Below are 26,809 nucleotides of genomic sequence, written 5' to 3'. Positions count from 1 at the left end.
GTATGCAATAAAGGAATGTATTTGTATATATATATATATATATATATATATATATATATATATATATATACACACACACACAGGTGAAACTCGAAAAATTTGAATATTGTGCAAAAGTTCATTAATTTCAGTAATTCAACTTAAATGGTGAAACTAATATATTATATAGACTCATTACAAGCAAAGTAAGATATTTCAAGCCTTTATTTGATATAATTTTGATGATTATGGCTTACAGCTTTTGAAAACCCCAAATTCAGAATCTCAGAAAATGTGAATATTGTGAAAAGGTTCAGTATTGTAGGCTCAAAGTGTCACACTCTAATCAGCTAAAGACCTGCAAAGGATTCCTGAGCCTTTAAATGGTCTCTCAGTCTGGTTCAGTTGATTTCACAATCATGGGGAAGACTGCTGACCTGACAGTTGTGCAGAAAACCATCATTGACACCCTCCACAAGGAGGGAAAGCCTCAAAAGGTAATTGCAAAAGAAGTTGGATGTTCTTAAAGTGCTGTATCAAAGCACATTAATAGAAAGTTAAGTGGAAGGGAAAAGTGTGGAAGAAAAAGGTGCACAAGCAGCAGGGATGACCGTAGCCTGGAGAGGATTGTCAGGAAAAGGCCATTCAAATGTGTGGGGAGCTTCACAAGGAGTGGACTGAGGCTGGAGTTACTGCATCAAGAGCCACCACACACAGACGGGTCCTGGACATGGGCTTCAAATGTCAAACGTCTTACCTGGGCTAAAGAAAAAAAGAACTGGTCTGTTGCTCAGTGGTCCAAAGTCCTCTTTTCTGATGAGAGCAAATTTTGCATCTCATTTGGAAACCAAGGTCCCAGAGTCTGGAGGAAAAATGGAGAGGCACACAATCCAAGATGCTTGAAGTCCAGTGTGAAGTTTCCACAGTCTGTGTTGGTTTGGGGAGCCATGTCATCGGCTGGTGTTGGTCCACTGTGCTTTATTAAGTCCAGAGTCAACGCAGCCGTCTACCGGGACATTTTAGAGCACTTCATGCTTCCTTCAGCAGACAAGCTTTATGGAGATGCTGACTTCATTTTCCAGCAGGACTTGGCACCTGCCCACACTGCCAAAAGTACCAAAACCTGGTTCAATGACCATGGTATTACTGTGCTTGATTGGCCAGCAAACTCGCTTGACCTGAACCCCACAGAGAATCTATGGGGCATTCCCAAGAGAAAGATGAGAGACATGAGACCAAACAATGCAGAAGAGCTGAAGGCCGCTATTGAAGCATCTTGGTCTTCCATAACACCTCAGCAGTGCCACAGGCTGATAGCATCCATGCCACGCCGCATTGAGGCAGTAATTAATGCAAAAGGGGCCCAAACCAAGTACTGAGTACATATGCATGATTATACTTTTCAGAGGGCCGACATTTCTGTATTTAAAATCCTTTTGTTTTTTATTGATTTCATGTAATATTCTAATTTTCTGAGATTCTGAATTTGGTGTTTTCATAAGCTGTAAGCCATAATCATCAAAATTATATCAAATAAAGGCTTGAAATATCTTACTTTGCTTGTAATGAGTCTATATAATATATTAGTTTCACCTTTTAAGTTGAATTACTGAAATTAATGAACTTTTGCACGATATTCTAATTTTTCACCTGTATATGTGTGTGTGTGTGTGTGTGTGTGTGTACTTTGTAAGTTGCTGAGTATGCAAACTGGTGTTAAATGACTGATGTCTTCTGTTCAACAATCCTGAAACAGGATCATTGTTATGGTGGTAATTTGTTTTTACTTTTTAACTGTTAAAATAAATAAAATAAAGCCAAAAAGCACCCAATCTCCAAAAAAGTTTTAGAAGTTTGGGTTAGTATTAGCATAGGAGACACACAATAATTTTTGTGAGACTCGGATATACGGCCTAGGAGGAGTTTGAAAAAGTATCTTTTTAGAAAATTTGAATTTCAGAAAACATTTTATAAAATGCCATAAAACGAAGATATACATTTTGTAGGTCTTGGTGAAAGGAATTAAGAGGAAAAAAATATTTTGAGATTATTCAACTCACTTGTGGTGTTATTGGTGAAAACGTAAATTTCCTTGTTATAGCGCCACCTTGTGGCCGATTTTTTATAAATCTTGTTACACAGCCTCATTCTAACACTGTCTATAAATATCTCAAGTTTCGTAATGGTCGGCCATTCAGATATGATGTAATTAGCTGCTGAAATTTGATTGGCTGCTGACGGCCATGTTTTTTATTTGCCTGACTGACATTGTAGGACTGACATTGGCCCCTACAAGATGCAGTCAGAGGCTATAAAGGTGCTGCAAATGACAATGCCCTCAGTTCTCTCTTTTTTCTGAAGCCATGAGTGCACATTTCAGTGCCAACAGGTCGTATGTCAAGGAGGAACAGGAGAACAATGATTTAGGAGGAGGAGGAGGTATCTGAAGAAGAAGATGGGGAAGAATACAACCAAGAGCACAATGCATCATCTTTAGATGAAGAAATCCCTCAAGCTGAAAAAGAGACATTTTTGTCAAAGAACAGCAAAATAACATGGTCCTTGTCACCATATGACAACCAGGGAAGGGTGGCAGTTGCCCATGCCCAGGACATCGCCTTAACATTCTACATGTTCATCACACCAGGGATCGAAAAAATAATCCTAAAGATGACAAATTTGGAGGGTTTCTGTAATATGGAGACAACTGGAAAAGGATGGATGAGATTGACCTGCTTGCCTACATAGGTCTGCTAATCTTAGCGGGTGTGTATAGGTCCCGAGGCGAGGCTACGTGTAGTCTCTGGGATGCAGAGAGTGGAAGGGCGATTTTCCATGCCACTGAAAGTATTTCACACTTTCTCAAGAATGCTACAATTTGATAACCGTGAGTCAAGACCTGCAAGACGTGTGAGAGTCAAACTGGGGGCCATAAGGGAGGTATGGGAGAAGTGGGTGGAGTGTCTGCCATACCTCTACAACCCTGGGCCTGAACTAACAGTGAATGAGCAACTGGTTCCATTCAGAGGTACATTTTTATTTTCATATCTGTAATAAGTGATTTTCACTGTTATTTTCAATTGTATTATGTATTGTGATTTTCAATTGTATTATGTATTGCTTTATGTGCTATTATGTATTTGCTTTAATATCATTGATTTATGTGATTGTTTTCTGTGACACTGATACTAATTACTGATAGTAATCTCTTTTGTCAAGAGACTGTCCTTTCCAGCATAATATGCCTAGCAAGCCAGCAAAGCATGGCATCAAGATATGGGTGGCCTGTGATGCACAATCCAGCTACGCTTGGAAGATGCAAGTCTACACAGGGAAGCCGACCAGTGGACGCACGGAGAAGAACCAGGGGATGCGGGTTGTGCTTGATGTGACAGATGGACTGAGGGGGCACAATGTCACGTGTGACAATTTCTTCACCTCTATCGAACTCAGCCAGTAGCTCCTGAAGAGGAAGATCACCATGGTTGGCAAAGTGAGAAAGAACAATCCTGAGCTCCATCCTGCACTCCTTGCAACAAGGGGGAGAGAGGCCTTCTCATTAAAGTTTGCCTTCACCCCCACCACCACTCTAGTTTCTTACCTTCCAAAGAGGAACAAGATTGTGGTCCTCCTGAGCACACTGTGCAAAACGGCTGAGATAAGTGATCATGAGGACAGGAATCCAGCCACAATGCCTTCGTGATATGGAACAAGATCAACCCTACCTGGATGCCTGATAAGCGGAACAAGCGGAGGGTGTTCCTGGAGCAGCTGGGAAAGGCAAATATAATGTATTTGTATAAATGTATATGTACTTTGTAAGTTGCTGAATTTGCAAACTGGTGTTAAATATGACTGATGTCTTGTATCCAATGATCGTGAAACAGGATAATTGTTTTGGTGGTCATTTTTTTAAAAACTTTTAACTGTGATAAAGCCACAAAGCACCCAATCTCCAAAAAGGATTATTTATTTATTTATTTTAGGAATAAGGCTTTGGGATACACTTGGTCAAACCTACATGATAAATGCAGCCCCTAAATAACTAAATGAATAAATAAAGTTAAACTTTTCTTTGGTAATTATTGACCTAGGGAGTCCTAGATGTAGTTCACAATAGCAGGTAACAATGGATAATATACAACACACCATTTATATAGCCATTTTTCTGAAATATGATTGGCTGCTGGTGGCCATGTTTTTTTATTTGTCCGAGTCATATTGTAGGAGTAAAAATTATATTGCCATATGTAAGCATTTGGCCCTACAAGAAGCATACCAATATTCAACTTCAAATATACAGTTACAGAGTTATGAGTATTTTTTAGTTGTAGTGCCCCCATATAGGAACATTCTTTTAGTATGCAGACTCAAAATGTGCTGTTGTACATGTGTATCAAGTTTAGTAACATTTGGCCTTTTCATTTGGCAGATATTGGTCAATGCATACAAAATGGGCAATGCCTGACCAATTTGTTGGCTTATATCTTCGCAATGCTTCAACAAATCAAAATTCCTTTGATACATTTTTGTCAGGAGGGTTCATAGTAGACACACCCTTATTTGCTTGCTAATCGAACATATGGCGTTGGAGGAGATAGACATTTTTTTTTTGCAAATTTGCGCAAAAATGTTAATGACGGAAATTAAATAATAGATATACGTTTTGTTCTACTTGTGATCACCTAATGTCACCTAGCGCTAAGCGCTTGAACCCCCAATAATAAAAATCGTAACAATTACAATAGGGTTTCAGTGCCAAGCGCTTGAACCCCTAAAATTCATAACAATTACTATAGGTTTCCAGGCCTTTGGGTTTGAACCCATAATAAAAATCAGTTCCCCGTGCAAGGTGGTGGGCACACACCCCTGCCTCTAGAGCGCTCCGCTGCTCTCCCGCTCAGGTGGACGTGTCCGCTGATGCAGGTGCGGCCGTGGCATCTGGGCTGGCCTGCTGGAGTTGCAGGGATCCGGGACACTTCCTTCAATGCCCCGTGATGGAGCTGGGGATGGTGGTCCGGATCCCCGACTCCCCGCAGGCTGCCCCCGACTGAGCCGGAGCGTACCGGATAGAGGTAAGAAGCGTTGGTGGACACAGGTTGTAATCAAATCACTATCCACCTAAGCTTGGTTCAACACGGGGCATTGGGCACAGCTAAAATGGTGAGGGTGAAGTGTGTGCATGGGGATATTCACAAATACCCTGTGATGACCCTTGCAAATACATTTCTGGGAACAAAACAGAGTGGTGGCTGCAGTTAGTTCCCACATCAACCATCGGCTGATTCTGGGGACTAATTGGCCTGAATTTCTGAATGTATTAAATGGAAAATGTGCAGATGGGTTCTGCATAAAATCAGTGAGATGTGAAGTGTGCGATGCTCTGGCAGGTGAGGTGGAGTTGGGGCCATCTTTGTCAGCTCCACATCAAGATGAAGTTGGGGGGGTGGCACATCCTATCCTCAGGGGATTTCACTGGCCGGGCATTGGTGGTGATGTCCACGGGGGGTGTGCACGGGGATGCCAGAAATTGGGATAAATGGCTCGACCCCCTGTTATTTGCAGTACGACAAGTCCTGAAAACCTCCACAGGGTTTTCCAGGTTCGAGCTGCTGTATGGGCTGCACCCGTATGGGGTGATTGACATCATCCGTGAAGCTTGGGAGGAGGGACCTTCCGATAGCAAAAATGACATTTAGAATGTAATTTAGAACTTAATCTTAGAGAAAACTCTACACCTTGGGGCAACTAACAAAGGAGAATTTGCTCCAAGCTCAAGAATGACAGAGCCAACTGTATAACAGTGGAGCTTGGCTGTGTGAATTTGCACTGGAAGATAAGGTACTTGTATTACTCCCTACATCGAGCTTCAAGTTACTCGCCAAAGTCACACAACAAGTGGGGGATCTCGATTATTAGGTAAAGTGAACCAATAGAGAGGGTGCACATCAAATATATCACCCCAACCTCCTGAAATTGTGGAGGGAGGCGGTCCCCGTGACGTTGGCTACAGTAGTTCCAGAGAGGGCGGAGCTCGGGCCGGAGGTGAATAAAAAAAACGTAATAATAACACTCCGGTCACTTCCTGAGACCAGCTCACAGGTGTTGCCAAGTTGCAACAAGAATTTGCAGACGTGTTCTCCCCTCTACCAGGTCGTACGAACCTCATCCAGCACCACATCGAGAATGAAACAGGAGTGGTGGTACGTAGCCGTTCCTATCGCTTGCCTGAACACAAAAAGAAACTAGTTTGGGAGGAATTGGATGCAATGCTCGATACGGGGCATATCATTTTATTCGACATTGGATTTGACAGCAATTTCCCGTGAAAAAACAGCCTTCTTCATGCCATTTGGATTGCACCAATTTGTGGCGCTTCCATTCGGTTTATTTGGGGCCCCGGCTACCTTTCAGCGTCTCATGGAGCTCATCCTCCAGCCGCATTTGGCTTATGCTGCTGCCTATCTAGATGACATCATCATTTATAGCAATGATTGGCAGCTGCATATGCAGCATCTGAGGGCAGTTCTGAGATCGCTGTGACGGGCGGCGCTCACTGTAAACCTCAAGAAATGCGTGATTTGGCGGGTGGAGGTACGGTACCTGGGGTTCCACTTGGGCCACAACCATGTGCGTCCCCAAATTGACAAAACTGCAGTGATTGCGACCTGCCCCAAGACCAAAATGGGGTGAGACAGTTCCTGGGGCTGGCTGGCTATTACAGGAAGTTTGAACCTAATTATTTGGACGTCAACATCCCGCTTACTGATCTCACTAAAAAAGGGGCTCCAAACCAGGTCGAGTGGACAGAACAGTGCCAACAGGCGTTCACGTATGATAAAGCCGCACATAGCGGGGGATCAAGCGCCCTTCTGGAGAGAGAGTGGTAAGGGCGCTTCCACCTAAGCTAAATTAAGTTAACACCTATTTCTATTTCCAGTGATCATGGGGAGAGTGGCATAAAGCAGCCACACAAACAGCAGATGGGAAGAGAGCATGGGTCCAGAAAGTTATTATTGTGAAGCAAAAGAGTATATTATTGTGAAGCTGAAGAGTTTATTATTTTGAGCTGAAGAGAGTATTGTGTGAGGCTGTGAGCGCTGAAGTGTGGTCAGTAAAATCCTAACCTGTGAGTGGAGTAACCTGCCTACCGTGTCCTTCTTATCGGCCACCCTCAAACCTTCCTATAGTATTAAATACAACACTTTGGTATTCACATTCACTTTTGACCGGAAGGGTCATATGTGTAACCCATTTTTTTTATTTTTTGTATAACCCAGCCTGAGAGAACGAGGAAGGAATGTGGCAGGGCGGAGGGCGGGGCCGGGTCATGATCCTACACACCCGGTCCTGTATTAGGCTAATTATGCCTCCGTGAGGGATAAAGGCTGACTGCAGAGGATCGTGCGGGAGAGAGAGATTGTTTACGGACATGTCCGTCATGTTTGTGTTTGTGTCTTCTTTTAAGTTTATCATTAAACTATTATTTATATTGAAAAGCCGGTTCTCGCCTCCTTTCCATTGATTCTTTTACACTCCTATCTCTAGCCTGGAGAGGTGAGGTATCCAAGCCACATCAACTACTTACTGGGGTACCTCAGAGATCAGCGCTTGGGCCACTTCTCTTCTCTATATACACACAACATCACTGGGACACATCATTAAGGCACATGGTTTCTCATACCACTGCTACGCCGATGACACACAACTCTACTAGTCTTTCCAGCCCAACAACACTACCGTGACTGCTCGAATCTCTGCCTGCCTGGCAGATATCTCGGCCTGGATGAAGGAACACCACCTGCAACTCAATCCAGCCAAAACATAACCCCTAGTCTTTCCAGCCAACACTGCTGTTGAACACAACATCACAGTGCAGCTGGGTTCGATTACAGTAATGCCTTCAAAAATGGTCAGAAATCTAGGAGAAACCATTGATAAACTAAATTTCATGGACCACATCTTAAAAACCGCAAGATCATGTAGATTTACACTCTACAACATCAGGAAGATAAGACCCTTCCTATCTGAACATGCCACACAACTGCTCGTTCAGTCACTTGTCATAACTAGACTGGACTACTTTAACTCTCTAATTGCTGGCCTCCCTGCATGTGCAATTAAACCTCTGCAAATGATCCAGAATGCAGCAGCATGTCTGGTCTTCAATGAACCAAAGAGAGCACATGTTACACCACTCCTTGTCTCTCTCCACTGGCTACCGGTTAATGCAAGTATCAAATTCAAGGCTCTGATGCTGGCATACATAACAGTCACTGGGGCTGCTCCAACATACCCAAAATCATTTCTGCAGAGCTACACACCCACTAGAACCCTGCGGTCAGCTATGGAACATCGCCTTGTTGTACCAACATAAAGAGGCACCAAAACACTTTCTCAGACCTTCAGCTTCATCATACCACGTTGGTGGAATGACCTTCCCAACTCCATCCGTGAAGCAGACTCCCTCTCTGTGTTTATCACCTCCCCAGGTAAATGGCACACACGTACAAGGCCGTCCAAGTAATGTAAAAGAAAACGGGACTCATTGGACCAGGCGACCTTCTTCCACTGCTTCAAGGCCCAGTTCTAACGCTAGCGTGCCCATTGTAGGTTCTTTCGATGGTGGACGGGGGTCATCATGGGCACTCTGACCTGTATTTGGCTATGCAGCCCCATACGCAGCAGGGTGCGATGCACTGTGTGTTGTGACGCATTCCTACCATAACCATCATTAAAATTTTGTGTGACTTTTGCCACAGTAGACATTCAGACCAGACGGGATAGCCTTCCTTGCCCTTGTGTATTGATGAGCCTTGGGTACCCAACAACCTTTTGCCGGATTGTGGTTTGTCTCTCCTCAGAACACTGTAGGTAGGTACTCACCACTGCTTACAGGGAGCACCCCAAAAGCCTTGCCATTTCAGAGATGTTCTAACACAGTCATCTGGCTATAACAATTTGGCCCTTGTCAATATTGCTCAGGTCTTTACTCCTGCCTGAATTCAACAAGTTGACCACGAGAACTGATTGTTCACTTACCATCTAATCTACCCAGACCGTGACATGTGGCCTTGTTAGGAGATTCTCAACATTTTTGTTGTTAACCATTTTTATGGAGTCCAGTGACAGATTAAAAAACCATGACAGAAAATACAGAATCAAATTATATGAACTTAAAACCCTTCCCTCCGAACATCACACCCATCACCCCCCGACACAAACGAACCCCTCAGTGGTCTGATAATAAATAAAAAAATGACACATAAATAAAAAATAACCCAACAGAAAGTATTTCGAAAAAAGTATATTTAAAAAAAAAATAACAATAAGAACGCATACACACATTTAACATGATCTATATCTCTCCACTGCCTCCCAACCAAAAGACCTCCAAAAAGTCAAAATAATGGCCCCATTTTTTATTTTATTTATATTTAAATAAACCCATGTTGCCCAGCCTCCTCAAATGCCACCACTCTGCCAATCTCCATGCACCACTTCCGAAACGAGGGCGCTCCAGCCGACTTCCATCCCCTATGGAAGACCTGTGTTCTGATCATAACACCAGCCAGGACCCAATTTTTTATGTACCCATCCCTATATTAATGACTGTCCCATCGCCTAGAAAACAGAGTCTAGGGCAAAATGAAATTTGAGGGCCCAATACATCACACATAAAACTCTGAACCTTCAACCAAAATTCTTTGATATTAACAAAGATCAGAAGACCCAACCTTCTGATTGGCTTCGCCAGCATGTGGTTGTATCTTTAAGACCAAGATTACACAATCTATAGGGGGTCCATCAGAATTGATGTAAAATCTTAAATTGCATAAGATGTACCCTTGCATCTCTAGATGTAGATTTGATGTTTTTTAGAATCCTAGCCCACACTCCCTCCTCCAATACTAAGTTTAAATCTTTCTCCTATAATCTCTTGAGAAGTTGAATCTCCATTCACATTGCTGCATTCATCTTTCCCTCAATCCCGACTAGTCTCCCAGTTCCTGCCACTGAAAAATTTGAATTTGAATGATAAAAAGTAAAATGACAGTCGATTGACATGAAAATGTAAATTATTAAAGGAAGAAACATACCTGAAGAAATATAATTATCTTTATCTGCCTGTTGTTCCTCTACTGTGATTTCTTCATTTATCTCCTCCTGCTTCACTTCGATCTTCACTGGTGTCATCAGCATCTGCTGTTCTCCAGCATTACAGACAGAAGTCAGAGACTCTGTGGAGGTCTGATCATCATCATCACTCTGTTGTTCCTCTACTTTGATTTCTCCTCTCATCTTCATCAGGTTCCTGCAGTCCAGCAGCTTCACTGAACACATCTTCACTGGTGTCTGCAGTATCTGCTGTTCTCCAGCGTTACAGACAGAAGTCAGAGAGTTTGTGAAGGTTTGATCTCCCTGATTACCGTCAGTAGAACAGAGTAAAGTGAGCTGTGAGTCCTGTGTGTCTCTGGATCTCTGTTCAGAGAGTTTGTCCAGCAGTCGCTGTGGTGTGGACTGATCTCTGCCGCTCCACACTGAATCCTGCCATTCTGTGGAGGTCCCATCAGTCACACACACTGAAGATTGACAGGAAACCTTTTCCAGCTCCTGACAAACACAACACAATCACATCTGTACCGTTCATCATATCACATCATTAGAAAGCTTACAATCTCAACTTTAAGGATGAAATGAATGTTTAACCTGTAACCTGTCGTCTCTCTCCATCAGTTTTGTCTTCAGTGACGTCACCTCTTTCTTCAGCTGAGAGATTTCTGAGATGAAATCATCAATATCCAGCATGGACAGATCAGTTCCTACTGATTTACAGCAGATCACATCCACCTGCTCTCTCATGATGAACATCTGAACACAAAAACATCACAATTATAATAAACTGACATTCATCAAACTCAAAAACATTATTATAAGATTATAAACAGCTCTGTTAAATAACTTTGTTAGCCTATAAATATAAATGTGTGCTTGGAGTTTGGTTTAATTTTTCACATATACTCACCTTCATTGAAGTCATTTAAAATCAGACGATGAATTTAACGAGCTCATTTATCAGAAATTAAACATGATATTCTCAGATTTCTGCTTGTTTCTCAGAAACTGAATATTTTAAAGTGTCCATCACAGAAAATTCACATCAAAGAAAATACAAATCCCACAAATGGAGTGTGGATGCGTTTGGGAAAACAATTTTTTTTTTTAGTTCAATTTTACAATTGAATTTATTAAATGATTGAACAATTGCCAGAATAAGCTTTTTTATTTCATAATGCAGTTGCAATGTCGATGCTTTAGATAAAATGTTTGTTTAAAATAGAATATCAGGAATGTATCATGTATGTAAACCCTGATATTACACCACATACATTTTTCTTTAACTCTTTCCCCGCCAGCGTTTTTTAAAAAAAGTTGCCAGCCACCGCCAGGGTTTTGGACGATTTTCGCTAAACTTTAATGGCCCGCAGAATATTTTCTTCCATGAATATATGAAGATGCTATATATCAAAATAAAGATCTGGGCCTCTGCTTTTAGGAAAAAAAACCAATTCTATTTTATCTTCATTTGTTCTTTTTTTATTGCGACTTGAACAGAGGTAGGTTTTGTCAAAAAACAAAATTTCAGACAAAAAGCTGAGAAAAAGGCATGTTTATGTCTGATATTTTGAGCTTCTCAATACTCCACTTCTTCATGTTTGAGACGATCGCAGTCTGTTTCTTTGATCAAAGAGTTGCGTACTCTTTCAAAACATGCGCAGGGGTCTTCCTTACCGTATAACACCTAAAACACGGAAACCCGGAAAATTCCGTGTTTGGCTGGGAAGCGTTTTTTCATAAAACACGGAAAATTCCGTGTTTGGCGGGGAAAGAGTTAATAGCTGTGCACACTGCATTCATACACATCGATGGATGGACCTTATACTAAGACCGAAAGTTTCCCCATGACGATTCACTTTTGGGTTGGAACCGGTGGCAACCTGTGACAGGCGCAACATAAGAACCAATATTACAGTCCTATCAGAAGGGCAACTGTTCCCTTTTGATTGCAATTCCTCGACTTCTGATTGCATTTATTTGTGAAATTAAAATGACAGTAAGCTGGCCAATTTCAATGCATTGTCTCAATAATCTCCCCATTTTACCAAAACTTTGGGGGAAAAAACATTAGGGACATCTGGGAGGCGAAAGGTACACAATTATCGATAAACCAAAACTTATATGACAAAGTGTTTTTTTAAGCACAACGTCATCACGCACACCATTTTTATCAATAAAAGGCCATTTAAATGGAAACAGGCAGAAGACAGCAAATTTAGCAAATTTACCACATTTTTGTTACGCATTTTTACTTTGACGATAACAAAACGTGGATGGAAACTAGATTATTGACAAACTCTATATTTTAATACATTGAAACCATTTAAAAACATAACTGTAAAATGTTTTCGGGTGGTCTGGGTAGCTTAGCGAGAATTGGCGCTGACTACCATTCCTAGAGTCGCAAGTTTGAATCCAGTGTGTGTTGAGTGACTCCAGCCAGGTCTCCTAAGCAACCAATTGGTCCGGTTGCTAGGGAGTGTAGAGTCACATGGGGAAACCTCCTTGTGGTTGCTATAATGTGGTTTGCTCTCGGTGGGGCATGTGTTGTGCGGATTGACGGCAACTGAGATTCGTCCTCCATCACCCAGATTGAGGCGAGTCACTACGCCACAACGAGGAGCGCATTGGGCATTTTCAAAAATTCAACCTCTCTCTGGCCTGACATTGATCAAGTTTTGTGTTATATTTACCATGATTTTACTACAGTATCCATATTTTAAATATTATATTCAAAGTGACACCATAGACTAGTAACAAAACAGGAAAATGAAAACTTTTGAGTGATTATGGTTTGACCACAAATATCATAGTTTATCTGGTTACTGTAGTAGTTTAATCATGGTATTTGAAGTAAAACCATAATAATCACAAGATTAACCATGATAAATCTATAGTAAAATAAAAACACACTGAAGCCAAAAAAACATACAATAGCAATCATGGCTTTACTATAGTAGTTACCATGACAGTGTGATGTTTTTGCTCTGAAACATGGTTTTACTATAGTAATATTGTAGTAAACATGACTGAGGTGGGACATGTTTGTTTTAGTTTCTTTTGGGACCAAAACCATGTTTTAATAAAGATTATTCATGATTAATCTTGTGATTACTTTGGTTTTATTACAAATACAATGGTTAAACTACCTCAGTAATCACAGTTAAACTACAGTTATTGTAGTAAAACCATAATAATCACAAAATTATGTTTATTAAACACAGTATTCGTTTTCCTGTACTACTATAGTTTCACTACGAATATGATTGATAAAATACGGTTACTGCAGTAAAATCATGGTAAATTTATAGCGAGAGACAGTAAAACTATTTCAGAAAACAAATTCTCCCTGAAGGGGCTCTTAAGTTTTTTGTTTGTTTCTCCTGAAACGGAATATTTTAAAGAGTCCGTCACAAAACCGCCACAAACGACGATAATAATCTTCTAATACGATCATTAAAACCCCAAAGACAGAAAAACAACATGCACAGAACACAACCTCACAAACATAAACTCACAAATGAAGTTAAACACATTCAAACACTTACCGATAAAATCTTCTTCTTCTCGTGTTTAATGGCGCTTTTGCGTCTCCTGCTGGACTGGAGGACGCGTTTGAGAAAACTCATTTTGGGTTTTATTGTTCAGTTCTGGTGATTTTGGGAGCTGTTTTCTCAACACAGCATTCATGTAAATAAATAGTTTTTTATGCAGATTGATACAATACATTTGATAATTGCATTTATTAAAGGTATTATTACAATTGCCAAAATATGTATTTATTATTATTATAAATAAAAAAGGTTACTGTTTGGTTGATGCTGAACTCTATATTTTAAAACCTTCGAACTGTTTAAAATGGCTTAATTTTAAAACAATAAGAAGTTAAGTTCAAAGTAAATATTCTAGTTTTGTTGCAGTCTTCTCAGTAATCTCCTCTCCACCCTGCTTCTCCCATTCTGATTTTATCCCATAACAAATATTTTAAAAATATCAGAAAATTATCTTTATTTAATAATATTTGTATTATTATTATTGTCACTTTTTCCTTGACCCTACAATGCATATTACATGCTATCCCATTGCCAATTGTTTTATTGATTCATCGATTAAACAAAGAACAGCAAAACATACAGAATCAATATTTATCCCTCACTACTTAGCACATATGCTAATCACACACATCCACTACACCTCTCTCTCCACTGTCCCTTGTAGTATATTTTTATCAAGTTAATCAGGAATAATCAATGAAAACATTGTTGATTTATACCACAGTTATGTCTGAGGGGCAAACATGCAGTTTACTGTATGTAAAGGCCTGTGACGTGATGAATACTGTGTGTGCAGAAACATAAATAGCATTACTTAGGGGGGAGAACTGATCTCTTCCAAAGGTGGTTCTGTTACTTCCTAATATGGTCAAGACCAGAGTCAATGAAGAGGATGATAACGAATGCATGTTTAAAAAAGTGTAAGCTCCACCTTGTTTGAGATGTATTTAAGTAAAACCAAACCAGAGATGGTTTAGTTGTTGTTACTGTGGTTTCACCGTAGGCAACTCGGCTTTATTGTGTGATAATAAAGTCTATTCTTCTGAAATCAAAACCCCAAAGATGCTGAGTGATTTTTCACAAAATTGGCACAAGAAACTACTACACCCTCCCCAAAGGTGCCCTGCAAAAAAGCCAGATATTTGCCCCATTTCTCCACAAACAGGTCTAAACTCCCCGGTCTTCTGGATGCCCCCTCATCAAAAGCTGCCACTCTGGCCATCTCTGAACACCACTCCTGAAATGGGGGCACTTCAGCCAACTTCCACCTCCTTAAAATAATCTGTCTGTCTGGCAATTATAATACTAGTTAGGACCCAGATCTACCAACTTCTATGAACATTTGTGTGGAAAAAAGCAGACTGCAACTTGAATAAACAGCATGATAATTATGTTTTATACTTTTCTTTGCTCAATGTATATTAATATGCATAAACATTTATATGTCATTTATAAACATTATTTTTACATACATTGCCTTGAAAAAGTTATCCATCAGTCTTTTTGGATAAGTCACTATCAACTTTGCACATGATGTAGCAATATTAGAATAATAAATTGCTCAAGCTGTACCAAATTAGTGGGGGATCAGTGATGGAGCAATTTTGAGGTCTCTCCAAAGATGTTTAATAGGATTTTTTTATTTATTTATTTATTTCGATCTCCATTAGCTGCACACGAGCAGCTACTCTTCCTGAGTCGATACAATCCAACATGCCGCTTACAAGACCTTTACACCAATATTCAATGCATTACATTTTGCAAAACAAAACACTAATGCAATAAAGATTAAAAACACAACACCCCTACTCACACATACCTACATACAAATCCAAACACACACCCATACACAAGACCTAGTTAGTCATAGTTCTAAGATCTGAAATAATCTTTTGTTACAAAAAATACAATTTGGCCATGATACTGTAAGCAAGAATTTATAGTGGAATAACAATTTACCATTCGCAATACATTTTAATTTATGATCAAATGCCTTTTTAAAAGGACTTTAAACTGATGTTTACTGTGTGCATTTACAATGTCTCTGGGCAAAGTGTTCCAACCGGACATGGCTTTATACAACATAGTTCTCTTTCCATAATTTGTTTTTACTTTGGGTAGTATAAACCTACCCTCTGTAGAATGTCTAGTGGCATAATGGTGCTCATCAAAACTAAAGTTTAGCCTACAATAAAGTACTTTTGGTAATTTAGTTAAAATAATGTTCCTTGTTAAATTTAGCAAGGAAACTGTAAATCTTTCTTTTACATTTAACCAGGACAGTGTGTTATGCATCCAGTTCACATTAGTTCCAAATGGACACTGAAGTACACATCGTGCTGCTCTATTTTGGACCATTTGTAAATCTGTTATATATGTCACAGCAGCACATGACCAAACCTCTGAGCAATAGTCCAACTGTGACAATACAAGTGATTTCATAACATCTGCCCTCATGTTAAAAGGCAGCATGTGAGAACACCTTCTCACCATAAAAGACCATTGCACATCCTGCGCACAACTATACTGATATGCTTGGACCATGATAAGTGGTTATCGACTTCGATACCCAGAAGCCTCGTCTGTAGTACCTGCTCAACATACATATCTTTAACAACTAGATTCAATTTGGGTTCACTCAACAACATGTGTCTGGTACCAAAAACAATACTTTTTGTCTTGCCTACATTTAAGACTAGCTTATTATTTGTAACCCACTCTACTACAGACTTTAGTTCTTCCAATAACACAATTTCAAGGTCTTCAATAGTTTTGTGAGATGAATAGATAGTCGAGTCATCAGCGTACATAGCTATTTTTACTTTCTTTAAGACTAATGGCAAGTCATTTGTATATATAGAAAACAGGAGTGGTCCTAATCAACTTCCCTGTGGTACACCACAGTCAACTGCTCTTTCATGTGAAAAACTTCCATTGAAAAAAACAGTTTGCCTCCTATTTCCTAAATAACTCTGAAACCAAATTGTTGCTGTTGAGCTGAAACCATAACAGTGCAATTTGCTTAGTAAAAATTTGTGATCAATCAAATCAAAAGCAGAGCTAAAATCTAACAGTACAGCTCCTGCTAACTTTTTATTATCTAATGCTATTAGCCAGTCATTTGTCATTTGAGCCATAGCAGTGGTGGTCGAATGACCTGCTCTATAGGCATGTTGGAATTCTGTATTTAAATTATGATCGGAAAAATATTTTTGAATTTGTTTCACAACAATCTTCTCCATAATTTTAACGCAGGCAACAGACTAATCGGTCTACAGTTGGGTCCACAGAAAGTTGAAGATGTTTTTTTGGTAACGGTACAATTTTGGCTGTTTTTCAAGCCTGAGGATAAACCCCTATATTTAGGCTCAAATTTAAAATATGAGTAAAAGGGACAGCAAATAAACTAGCAACAGATTTAAACAACTTAGAATCAATATTGTCCATACCAGATGGTTTTTCCTTACATTCCAATAGTAATTCTTCTACCTTTTGCAATGTAACTTTACCAAAATGAAAATTGCAGTTCTTTTTCTGCATAATGCTGTTCCTTATTAAGACCTCTGCGTTTATATTTCCAGTTTGTTCCATATCACCCCTTAGTTTATTGATTTTATCACAAAAATAATTATTTAAATGATTGGCAATATCCATTGGCTTTGTAATAAAATAACCCTCTGATTCAATAAATGCTGGGATAGATTTAACTTTCCTTCCCAACATCTTGTTTAAGACATTCCATAATTTCTTATTGTCATACTTCTCATTTATAATCAAATTTTTATAATACAATTTCTTTTTCTTTATGTTTAATTTAGATACATAATTTCTCAACTTTCGATATACTCTAGTTATGAATCGCCAATCTGATTCATAACTAGAAATATTTGCCACTTTTTTAGCCTCATCCCTCTCTAGCATACACTCCTTAAGTTCATTATCAATCCACCCTGCTCTAACTTTCCTCACTGTTCTCTTTTTTAAAGGGGCATGTTTATCACTTACTTCTAAAAACAACTTATTAAAGGCTTTAACAGCATCATCAGGATTGTCACTTATCAGGACCTCATCCCAACAAATACTACGGACATAAAGTCATCTTCAATAAACTGTTTATATGATCTTTTTACAATTATACTATGTCCACCCTTAGGAACTTTAGTTTTCCTCACGACTACTATTAAATTGTGATCACTACAGCCAACTGGAAATAATATAGCTTTGCTACAGAAATCACCAGAATTTGTAAACATATGGTCAATTAGAGTAGATGTTATAGATCCATCACTCCTACAGCATATTCGAGTAGGATCGGTCACAAGTTCTTCCAAGCCACATGCCTCTGTTACAGAGTAAAGCTTGTTTCTTGAAGAACATTGTAATGATTTCCAATCTATATTAAGGTCTCCCATAATATATACTTCGTTTAGACTATCACACACATTATCTATCATAGCACATACATTCTCTAAATATGCTGAATTAGCATTGGGTGGACGGTAACAACAGCAAACTAATAAGGGACTTAAATGTGGAATATGAACTTGAAGCCATAAAGCTTCAATCTCAGATGTCATTAAATCCACTCTTAGTTTAACTGGTATATGCTCCTGTATGTATATAGCAACTGTAGGACTGAGGTCAGGACTCTGACTGGGCCACTCAAGGACATCAAGTTTCTTAATTTAAGACACTCCAGTGTTGCTTCGGCTTTGGGTCATTGTCCTGCTGAAACACGAAATTACTCCCAATACTTTCTGGCAGAGGAAAATAGGTTCTTATCCAAACTCTTGTGTATTTTCCAGCATTCATCATCATCATCCCATCAACCTTCACAAGACTGCCAGTCCCTGCTGCTGAAAAGCACCCAATAACATGATGCTGCCACCTTTACACCACACAATACCATTAAGTGTTTAAGCCAAAAAGTTCCACTTTAGTCTCATCAGATCACAAGACCTTCAGCACATCTTTGAAGTATCCAAGTGATGTATTGCAAAGTCTTTACGGGAAAGCATGAGCTTTTTTCCAGCCAAAGCTTCTTCCTAGCCACTCTGCTGTACAGCGCCTTTTTGTGCAATAGTTTTGATATTGTTGAGCCATGGACATTATTTTCAGTCACAGCCAGTATTTAACCTAGTAATTATGAAGGGCATGAATACTTAAAAATAAAATATAATGTTAGTTTTACATGACATATTTTTCAATTTAATGAGGTTTTGGACTTTTTTGTTATTTGGCATAGTTACTTGGCATAGTTAGTTGGCATTTTCAATGCACTGTATATTATAACTCGTCATTGCCACAATTTTCTCCCTGTATATCATTCAAAAGACTACAATTCCGGGTTCAGTACAAGTTAAGCTCAATTGATCACATTTGTGGCACAATGGTACATTCATATTGACTAATAATTTTTCTTTTTGTGATTAACATTTGTTATTGATTCATACAGTAAACAACGAAAAGCAAAACATATATACACAGAATCAACATTTAACCCCCACTATTACCCCTCCCAATCCCCAACCCCACCCTGACACTCAACAAACATTCCTATGGTCACACATGGGTATACACACACACACACACACACACAAAAAAATAATAATACAAATCACACACATAAACCACTACACCTCAATCTCCACTGCCCCAACCCAAGAGCCCTCCAAGAATGCCAGATAGTTGCCCCATTTCCCAACAAGCAAATCCAAGATCCCCAGTCTCCTATATGACACTTCTTCAAAAGCCACCACCCTCCCAATCTCCGTGCACCACTCCTGAAATGGGGACGCTCCAGCCTGGTTAGAACCCAATGTTTTATGCGTTTATTCCATATATTGATGACAGCTCCATCGCCTAAAATACTGAGTCTGAGGCAAAATTAAATTTTAGTGCCAAATACATCACACATAAAACGCTGAACCTTTAACCACAATTCAAGGATCTTAAAACACCACCAAAAAACATGGGTTGTGTCTCCATCTTCTGATTGGCATAGCCAGCCGGTGGGTGTACTTTTAAAACCAAGCCTATACAATCTAGAGGGGGTCCAATAGATGTAACAATACATAATATTAAATAAACTATTAAATATTAAATAAAATATTAAATACATAAACTATGTAAAACCTTGAATTGCATAAGGCACACCCTTGCATCTCTAGAGGCAGACTTAACCTTTTTTTTATCCCCCTCCTCGAATACCAACTTTAGATATTTCTCCCATAATCTCTTGATAGAAGTTAAAGCTCCGTCCCCCAGACTCTGTTGTAATGAACACTAGTGGCGCTACAACACCAACGACTTTTATTAACTTCACACAAATCACCAGTAAAACATCAGATTATCAGTTAGTTCCTCACACAATGCAATCTTATGACACGTTTACTACTGATGCCTCATGACCTTTTCCAAAAGGTATGTATATAGGTATCTCCCTCAAAATCCACTCTGACCAGCAGAAAGGGGACTTATCAATACATCATTTTGGTGCTATATTAGGAGAGTGAGGACAAGGTAAGGACAGGCATCTGTTGAAACATTGTTCACCCCAAGTTAGGATCTCCCCAGATACCCAGGACTCTGTGGGAGAGTGTTGCACAAGCCAAGGTCTGCCAATGACAATTTCTGATGTGGAACCCTCATGAACAAGAAGTGGAATGTATTCAGTATGACAGGTGCCTTCTTGTAGGAGGATGGGTATGGTTCAATGAGTAATGATACCTTTTCCCAGTGGTTGGCCCACTACAGAGTGGATAGGGAGTGCTGTGGAGCAGGTGATGGTTGGGAAGTTGAGCTGTTGACAGAGAGATTTGGAGATGAAGTTTCCCGCCGATCCCGAATCAATGAGGGCCTCTATTGTGAGGAAGAGTGAGTTGGCAGTAATATTCACGGAAGTGCTCTATGGAGAATAAATGGTGGGATTACAATTTAATCTAATTGAAGAGCATTGGCGGTTTCACAGAGATCGACTCCCACTGGATTCATGTTGAGGTCAAGTCTTCTGTTAGAATGCACTCACACCAATGTACAGTTGAATCCAGATGCGGTAGGATTTAATGAGAAGATGGATGGATACAGCAGATACAGGTAAAAGGAGATATCAGCAGTAAAACAGAAAATGACAGTATAATGTTCCAACAGGTAGGTAACAGAGGTAAGTAGCAAAGTACATATACTGTTGATAATAAACAAGTGAATACGTATGATGAAGAGAGAGAGACACTGCATGGGTGCAGAGTGGTCGTGAATAGTCCAAGTCCAATGATGTGTGTTTTAGGTGAGTATATATAATGTTCATAATGAGCTGTTCATTGATTGCAGTTGAGATGGATTAGAACACCAGTGATCTGAAGCAGAGAATTGTAGGAGGTGGAGAGGCATACATCATGTCCTTTTTTATGTGTCAAATATTTATCATATCAATTTACCTATAATATTGCAAACACATGGCAGAGAAGGTCCTGAAGCAACTGACAAAGGGCCTAGATAAAAAAGACAATTGTCATCTCCCAGGCAAATTCAAGGTATGGTGTTTCCAATTTACACTCTATCATCACCTGATGTGGCCACAAAAAAGTGTGAGATTTCAGCAGCGGCAGTGGCAAGGATGGACTCCAAGGTCAAAAGTTATATCAAAAAGTGTCTTGGCATACCACATTTTCTCTTAGATTTAGCATTGTTTGGAAGAAATGCTTTACAACTGCTTCTAAAATCACTCACTCTGGGCAACAAGCAGGAAAAGACCAGACTTGTTTTGGAGTTATGGGAATCAACAGACCAAGCAGTGAGGGCAGGTTGAGTCCAAGTCCAAATAGGCAGAACTTGTAAGGCAGAGGAGGTCGTAAACCAGGCAGTTTCAAGACTGAAGCATCAAGAGAAGGAAGAACAAAGTTAGGAAGAACATGCCTTGGATGGGTGGGTGGCTCCCAAACTGTGGTCAACAGCCTCCTGAAAACAGAGGAAAGCAATGGTAGTTATGGAAGTATCTAGGATGGAAGAGGAAGGGTATAAGATCAGGTCAGTCAGCCATCAGCAGCAAGGGTGCTAGACCATATGGGAGGGGACATCTGATGGGATGGGCTGAATTGTGGAAGGTACTCCAGGGCAGGCTAAGTTTCCTAATAAGATCCACCTTCAATACCCTGCCAAGCTCTGGGAATTTGTCTCTGTGGTATGGCAGAGGAGAGATGCCCCATCTGAGAGGACCCCCGAGGGTGTTACTACTCGGAGGTAACACCCCCCCCAACCATTACTTTTACCATGATCAATGGAAATATGTAAATGCTTCACACTTTAATTCCACACAATGTTCAAGACAAATCTCTTGCGTCCTCAGGTCTTTACACTGGCTTGCAGTTACATTGAGTATGGATATTTTAAAGTACTATTACTAGTGAATAAATCACTCAATTGCCTAGGATCTAAATACATTGCAGATATGCTTGTTGAATATAAACCTAACGGACCTCTCAGACCATTAGGATCAAGTCAGGATCAACATGGTGAGACAGCGTTTAGCTCTTATGCCACCTGCAGATGGAACCAGCTTCCAGAAGAGGTCAGATGTGCTCCAACATTAGCCATATTCAAAACCAGGCTGAAAACATCTAAAGTTAAAATCTCTTTAGGTGTGAATTGAACTGAAAACTGTGCTGAATTTACTGATCGCACTGCATTTTATTTCTGTATTATTTTAATTTTTTATATATATTTTAATAATTTAAAAACAAAAATTTGTAATATTTTTATTCAAATTTCTTGTTCTTAATGGGTTTTAAAATGGATTTTTATGGATTTTGTATTTTCTTTATGAAAAGCACTTTTAATTACCATTGTGTATAAAATGTGCAATATAGATAAACTACCAAGCCAATTAATGGGACCTAACCCAAACTGGAGGACAATTGACAAATTTGGTTAAGTAACAGTACTTACCTTTTGGTTGAAGTAGTTTGGCAAAAATTTATGCATCTGTTGTCACATCCTCCCCATTTATTCACACAAGATCCCCTTCCCCTGAGTATAATCCCATACCCGGACTACATTTCCCAGAATCCCATTGACTCTCACACCTGATTTTTATTCACTCATCACCCCTCAAACTTCACTTCACTGTAAAGTCTTGCCAATTCACCCTGTTGTCTTGCGTTTCTGAGCGTTAATCTTTGTCTATTTTGACCTTCGCCTGTACCTTGGATTTACCCCTTTTGATTACAGTCTTTGTTTGCTGCATTGTCTGGATTGCTTACCAGGTTTAGACCTCTGCCTGTTTAACTACAATCTCTATTAAACTCTGCACATGGCTCTTCACTCTTGTCTGACTCTGACTTGTTACATCTGTGTTATTTGGTAGCTTTAATAATCTAAAATATCTGCTAGCAATATGCAAACTGTTAATAATAAAATTGTAATAACCGGGAATGCCATCCCTTGGGCCCACCACCCATTGGAGAAACCGCAGGAGTCGGGTGCGCTGCCATATGGGCGGCAGTGAAGGCCGTGGGCCTCGACGGACCAGACCCGGGCAGCAAAGGCTTGCTCTGGGGACGTGGAATGTCACCTCACTGAGGGGAAGGAGCCGGAACTGGTGAGGGAGGTGGAGCGTTACCAGTTGGATCTGGTGGGGCTTACATTGACGCACAGTTTTGGCTCTGGATCCGTACTCCTGGATAGGGGATGGACTCTATTCTTCTCTGGAGTTTCCCAGGGTGTGAGGCGACGGGCGGGTGTGGGGATACTCACGAGTCCCTGGCTGAACGCCACTACGTTGGAGTTTACCCCGGTGAACGAGAGGGTCGCCTCCCTACGCCTACGGGTTGTGGGGGGGAAAACTCTGACTGTTGTCTGTGCATATGCACCGAACAGCAGTTCAGAGTATTCTGCCTTCTTGGAGACCCTGAATGGAGTCCTGAATAGGGCCCCAGTAGGGGACTCCATAGTGATGCTGGGTGACTTCAACGCACACGTGGGAAATGACAGGGACACCTGGAAAGGCGTTATTGGGAGGAACGGCCTCCCTGATCTGAACTCAAGTGGATGTTTGTTATTAGACTTCTGTGCTAGTCATGGATTATCTATAACAAACACCATGTTCGAACATAAGGATGCTCGTAAGTGTACGTGGTACCAGAGCACCTTAGGCCGAAGGTCAATGATCGATTTTGTAATCATGTCGTCGAATCTGAGGCCATATGTTTTGGACACTCGGGTGAAGAGGGGAGCGGAGCTGTCAACCGATCACCATCTGGTGGTGAGTTGGGTCAGGGGGTGGGGAAAGCCTCTGGACAGACCTGGGAAGCCCAAGCGAGTAGTGTGGGTGAACTGGGAACGTTTGGAGGAGGTCCCTGTCCGTGAGATCTTCAACTCACACCTCCGGCGGAGCTTTTCAGGCATCCCTGCGGAGGTTGGGGACATTGAACCGGAGTGGGCAATGTTCAAAGCTTCCATTGCCGAAGCCGCGGTGGAGAGCTGCGGCCTCAAGGTTTTAGGTGCCGCAAGGGGTGGTAACCCTCAAACACTGTGGTGGACAGCTGCTAGGCTTTTAACTGGAACCAGGAAAAGAGACCATATCACCCCAGTTTTGATTTCACTACATTGGTTACCGATCCAATACAGAATCAAGTACAAAGTGTTGATGTATGTGTTTAAGGCTCTTCATGGTCTTGCACCTGAGTACATCTCTGCCTTAATAAGTTTGAATCAACCTTCAAGGTCTCTCCGCTCTAGTGATCAGCTGTGTCTGTCAGTTCCTCGATCTCGCCTAAAAACTAAAGGTGATAGAGCTTTTGCGGTGGCAGCCCCTAGACTTTGGAATGAGCTTCCATTGGTCATAAAATCATCTCCGTCTCTATTCACTTTCCAGGGTGCCTTAAAAACGTATTTATTTTCCCTAGCTTTTAATTGCATTATAATTTGTACTAGGTTGATTTTATCTTATTCTTGTTTTATAGGTTTTAAATGTTTTTTTGCATTCTTAAGCTGTATTAAATGTGATTTTATTTATTTTTTATTACTCCATGTACAGCACTTTGGTACCCAGTGTGGTTTTTGAAAGTGCTTTATAAATAAAATTGAGTTGAGTTGAGTTGAGTGGTCAGGGAAGCCATCCGACTGAAGAAAGAGGCCTTCCGGGATTTGTTGTCCCAGAGGTCTCTGGAGGCAGTTGCAAGGTACCGACAGGCCCGAAGGGCTGCAGCCTCGGCCGTGAGGGAAGCAAAGCAGTGGGTGTGGGAAAAGTTCGGAGAAGCCATGGAGAAGGACTTTCGGTCCGCACCAAAGTGCTTCTGGAAAACTGTCCGCCACCTTAGGAGGGGGAAAAGGGGAACCATCCAAGCTGTATACAGCAAAGATGGGACGCTGTTGACCTCAACCGAGGAGGTTATTGGGCGGTGGAAGGAACACTTTGAAGAACTCCTAAATCCCAACACGCCCTCTATGGTAGAGGCAGAGCCGGAGGCTGATGGGGGATCAGATTCTATTTCCCTGGGGGAGGTCACTGAGGTAGTCAAACAACTCCGCAGTGGCAAAGCCCCGGGGATTGATGAGATCCGACCAGAAATGCTGAAAGCTTTGGATGTGGCGGGGGTGTTATGGATGACACGCCTCTTCAACATTGCGTGGAAATCTGGGACAGTGCCTAAGGAGTGGCAGAACGGGGTGGTGGTTCCCCTCTTCAAAAAGGGGGATCAGAGAGTGTGTGCCAACTACAGGGGTATCACACTTCTCAGCCTCCCTGGTAAAGTTTACTCCAAGGTGCTGGAGAGGAGGGTTCGGCCGATTGTCGAACCTCGGACTGAAGAGGAACAATGCGGTTTTCGTCCTGGCCGTGGAACGATGGACCAGATCTTTACTCTCGCAAGGATCCTGGAGGGGGCCTGGGAGTATGCCCATCCGGTCTACATGTGTTTTGTGGATCTGGAGAAGGCGTATGACCGGGTCCCCTGGGAGAGACTGTGGGAGGTGCTGTGGGAGTACAGGGTGGGGGGGTCCCTTTTTAGGGCGATCCAATCCCTGTACATCCAAAGCGAGAGCTGTGTCCGGGTCCTCGGCACGAAGTCGAGTTCATTCCATGTGGGGGTTGGTCTCCGCCAAGGCTGCGCTTTGTCACCAATCCTGTTTGTGATATTCATGGACAGGATATCGAGGCATAGTCGGGGTGGGGAAGGTGTTCGGTTCGGTGGGCTGGAGATCTCATCGCTGCTTTTTGCAGATGATGTTGTTTTCATGTCATCATCGGTCCGTGACCTTCAGCTCTCACTGGATCGCTTGGCAGTCGAGTGTGAAGCAGCTGGGATGAGGATTAGCACCTCTAAATCTGAGGCCATGGTTCTCAGCAGGAAACCGATGGAGTGCGTACTCCAGGTAGGGAATGAGGTTCTGCCCCAAGTGAAGGAGTTCAAGTACCTCGGGGTCTTGTTCACGAGTGAGGGGACAATGGAGCGGGAGGTTGGCCGGAGAATCGGGGCAGTGGGGGCGGTATTGCACTCGCTCTATCGCACCGTTGTCACGAAAAGAGAGCTTAGCCGAAAGGCAAAGCTCTCGATCTACCGGTCAATCTTTGTTCCTATCCTCACCTATGGTCATGAAGGTTGGGTCATGACCGAAAGAACTAGGTCGCGAGTACAAGCGGCCGAAATGGGCTTCCTCAGAAGGGTGGCGGGCTTCTCCCTTAGAGATAGGGTGAGGAGCTCAGTCATCCGTGAGGAGCTCGGAGTAGAGCCGTTGCTCCTTTGCGTCGAAAGGAGTCAGTTGAGGTGGTTTGGGCATCTGGTAAGGATGCCCCCTGGCCGCCTCCCTAGGGAGGTGTTTCAGGCACGTCCAGCTGGGAGGAGGCCTCGGGGAAGACCCAGGACTAGGTGGAGAGATTACATCTCCACACAGGCCTGGGAATGCCTCGGGGTCCCCCAGTCAGAGCGGGATAATGTGGCTCGGGATAGGGAAGTTTGGGGCCCCCTGCTGGAGCAGCTGCCCCCACAACCCGACTTTGGATAAGCGGTTGAAGATGGATGGATGGATGGGAATGCCACTGAACCTTTTGAAGCTTTCATGAAGGGCAGTTTCAAGGCTTAGGCGAACTAGGCCATTGCCGAGGGCAGCTCCATAGGTCGGGAGAGGCACAGGCAAAAACAGTCAAGGCGTATATATATACA

At 41.4% G+C, this 26,809-nt stretch overlaps 1 protein-coding gene across 1 annotated transcript in view; it reads right to left on the bottom strand.

Moving 5' to 3' along the window:
• The window catches only part of LOC127618936 (uncharacterized), a 163,607-nt gene extending 152,580 nt beyond the window's left edge, over positions 1-11,027 (bottom strand). Inside the window, 2 exon segments of the mRNA XM_052091638.1 lie at positions 10,690-10,851; positions 11,006-11,027. Of these exon segments, the coding sequence (XP_051947598.1) occupies positions 10,690-10,851; positions 11,006-11,020 (177 nt within the window). The 5' untranslated portion in view covers positions 11,021-11,027.
• Positions 11,028-26,809: the final 15,782 nt, after the last annotated feature.

The sequence above is a fragment of the Xyrauchen texanus genome, chromosome 25 (genome assembly GCF_025860055.1).
Source record: "Xyrauchen texanus isolate HMW12.3.18 chromosome 25, RBS_HiC_50CHRs, whole genome shotgun sequence".
NCBI lineage: Eukaryota > Metazoa > Chordata > Actinopteri > Cypriniformes > Catostomidae > Xyrauchen > Xyrauchen texanus.
This window is presented reverse-complemented; position numbering and strand designations above follow the sequence as displayed.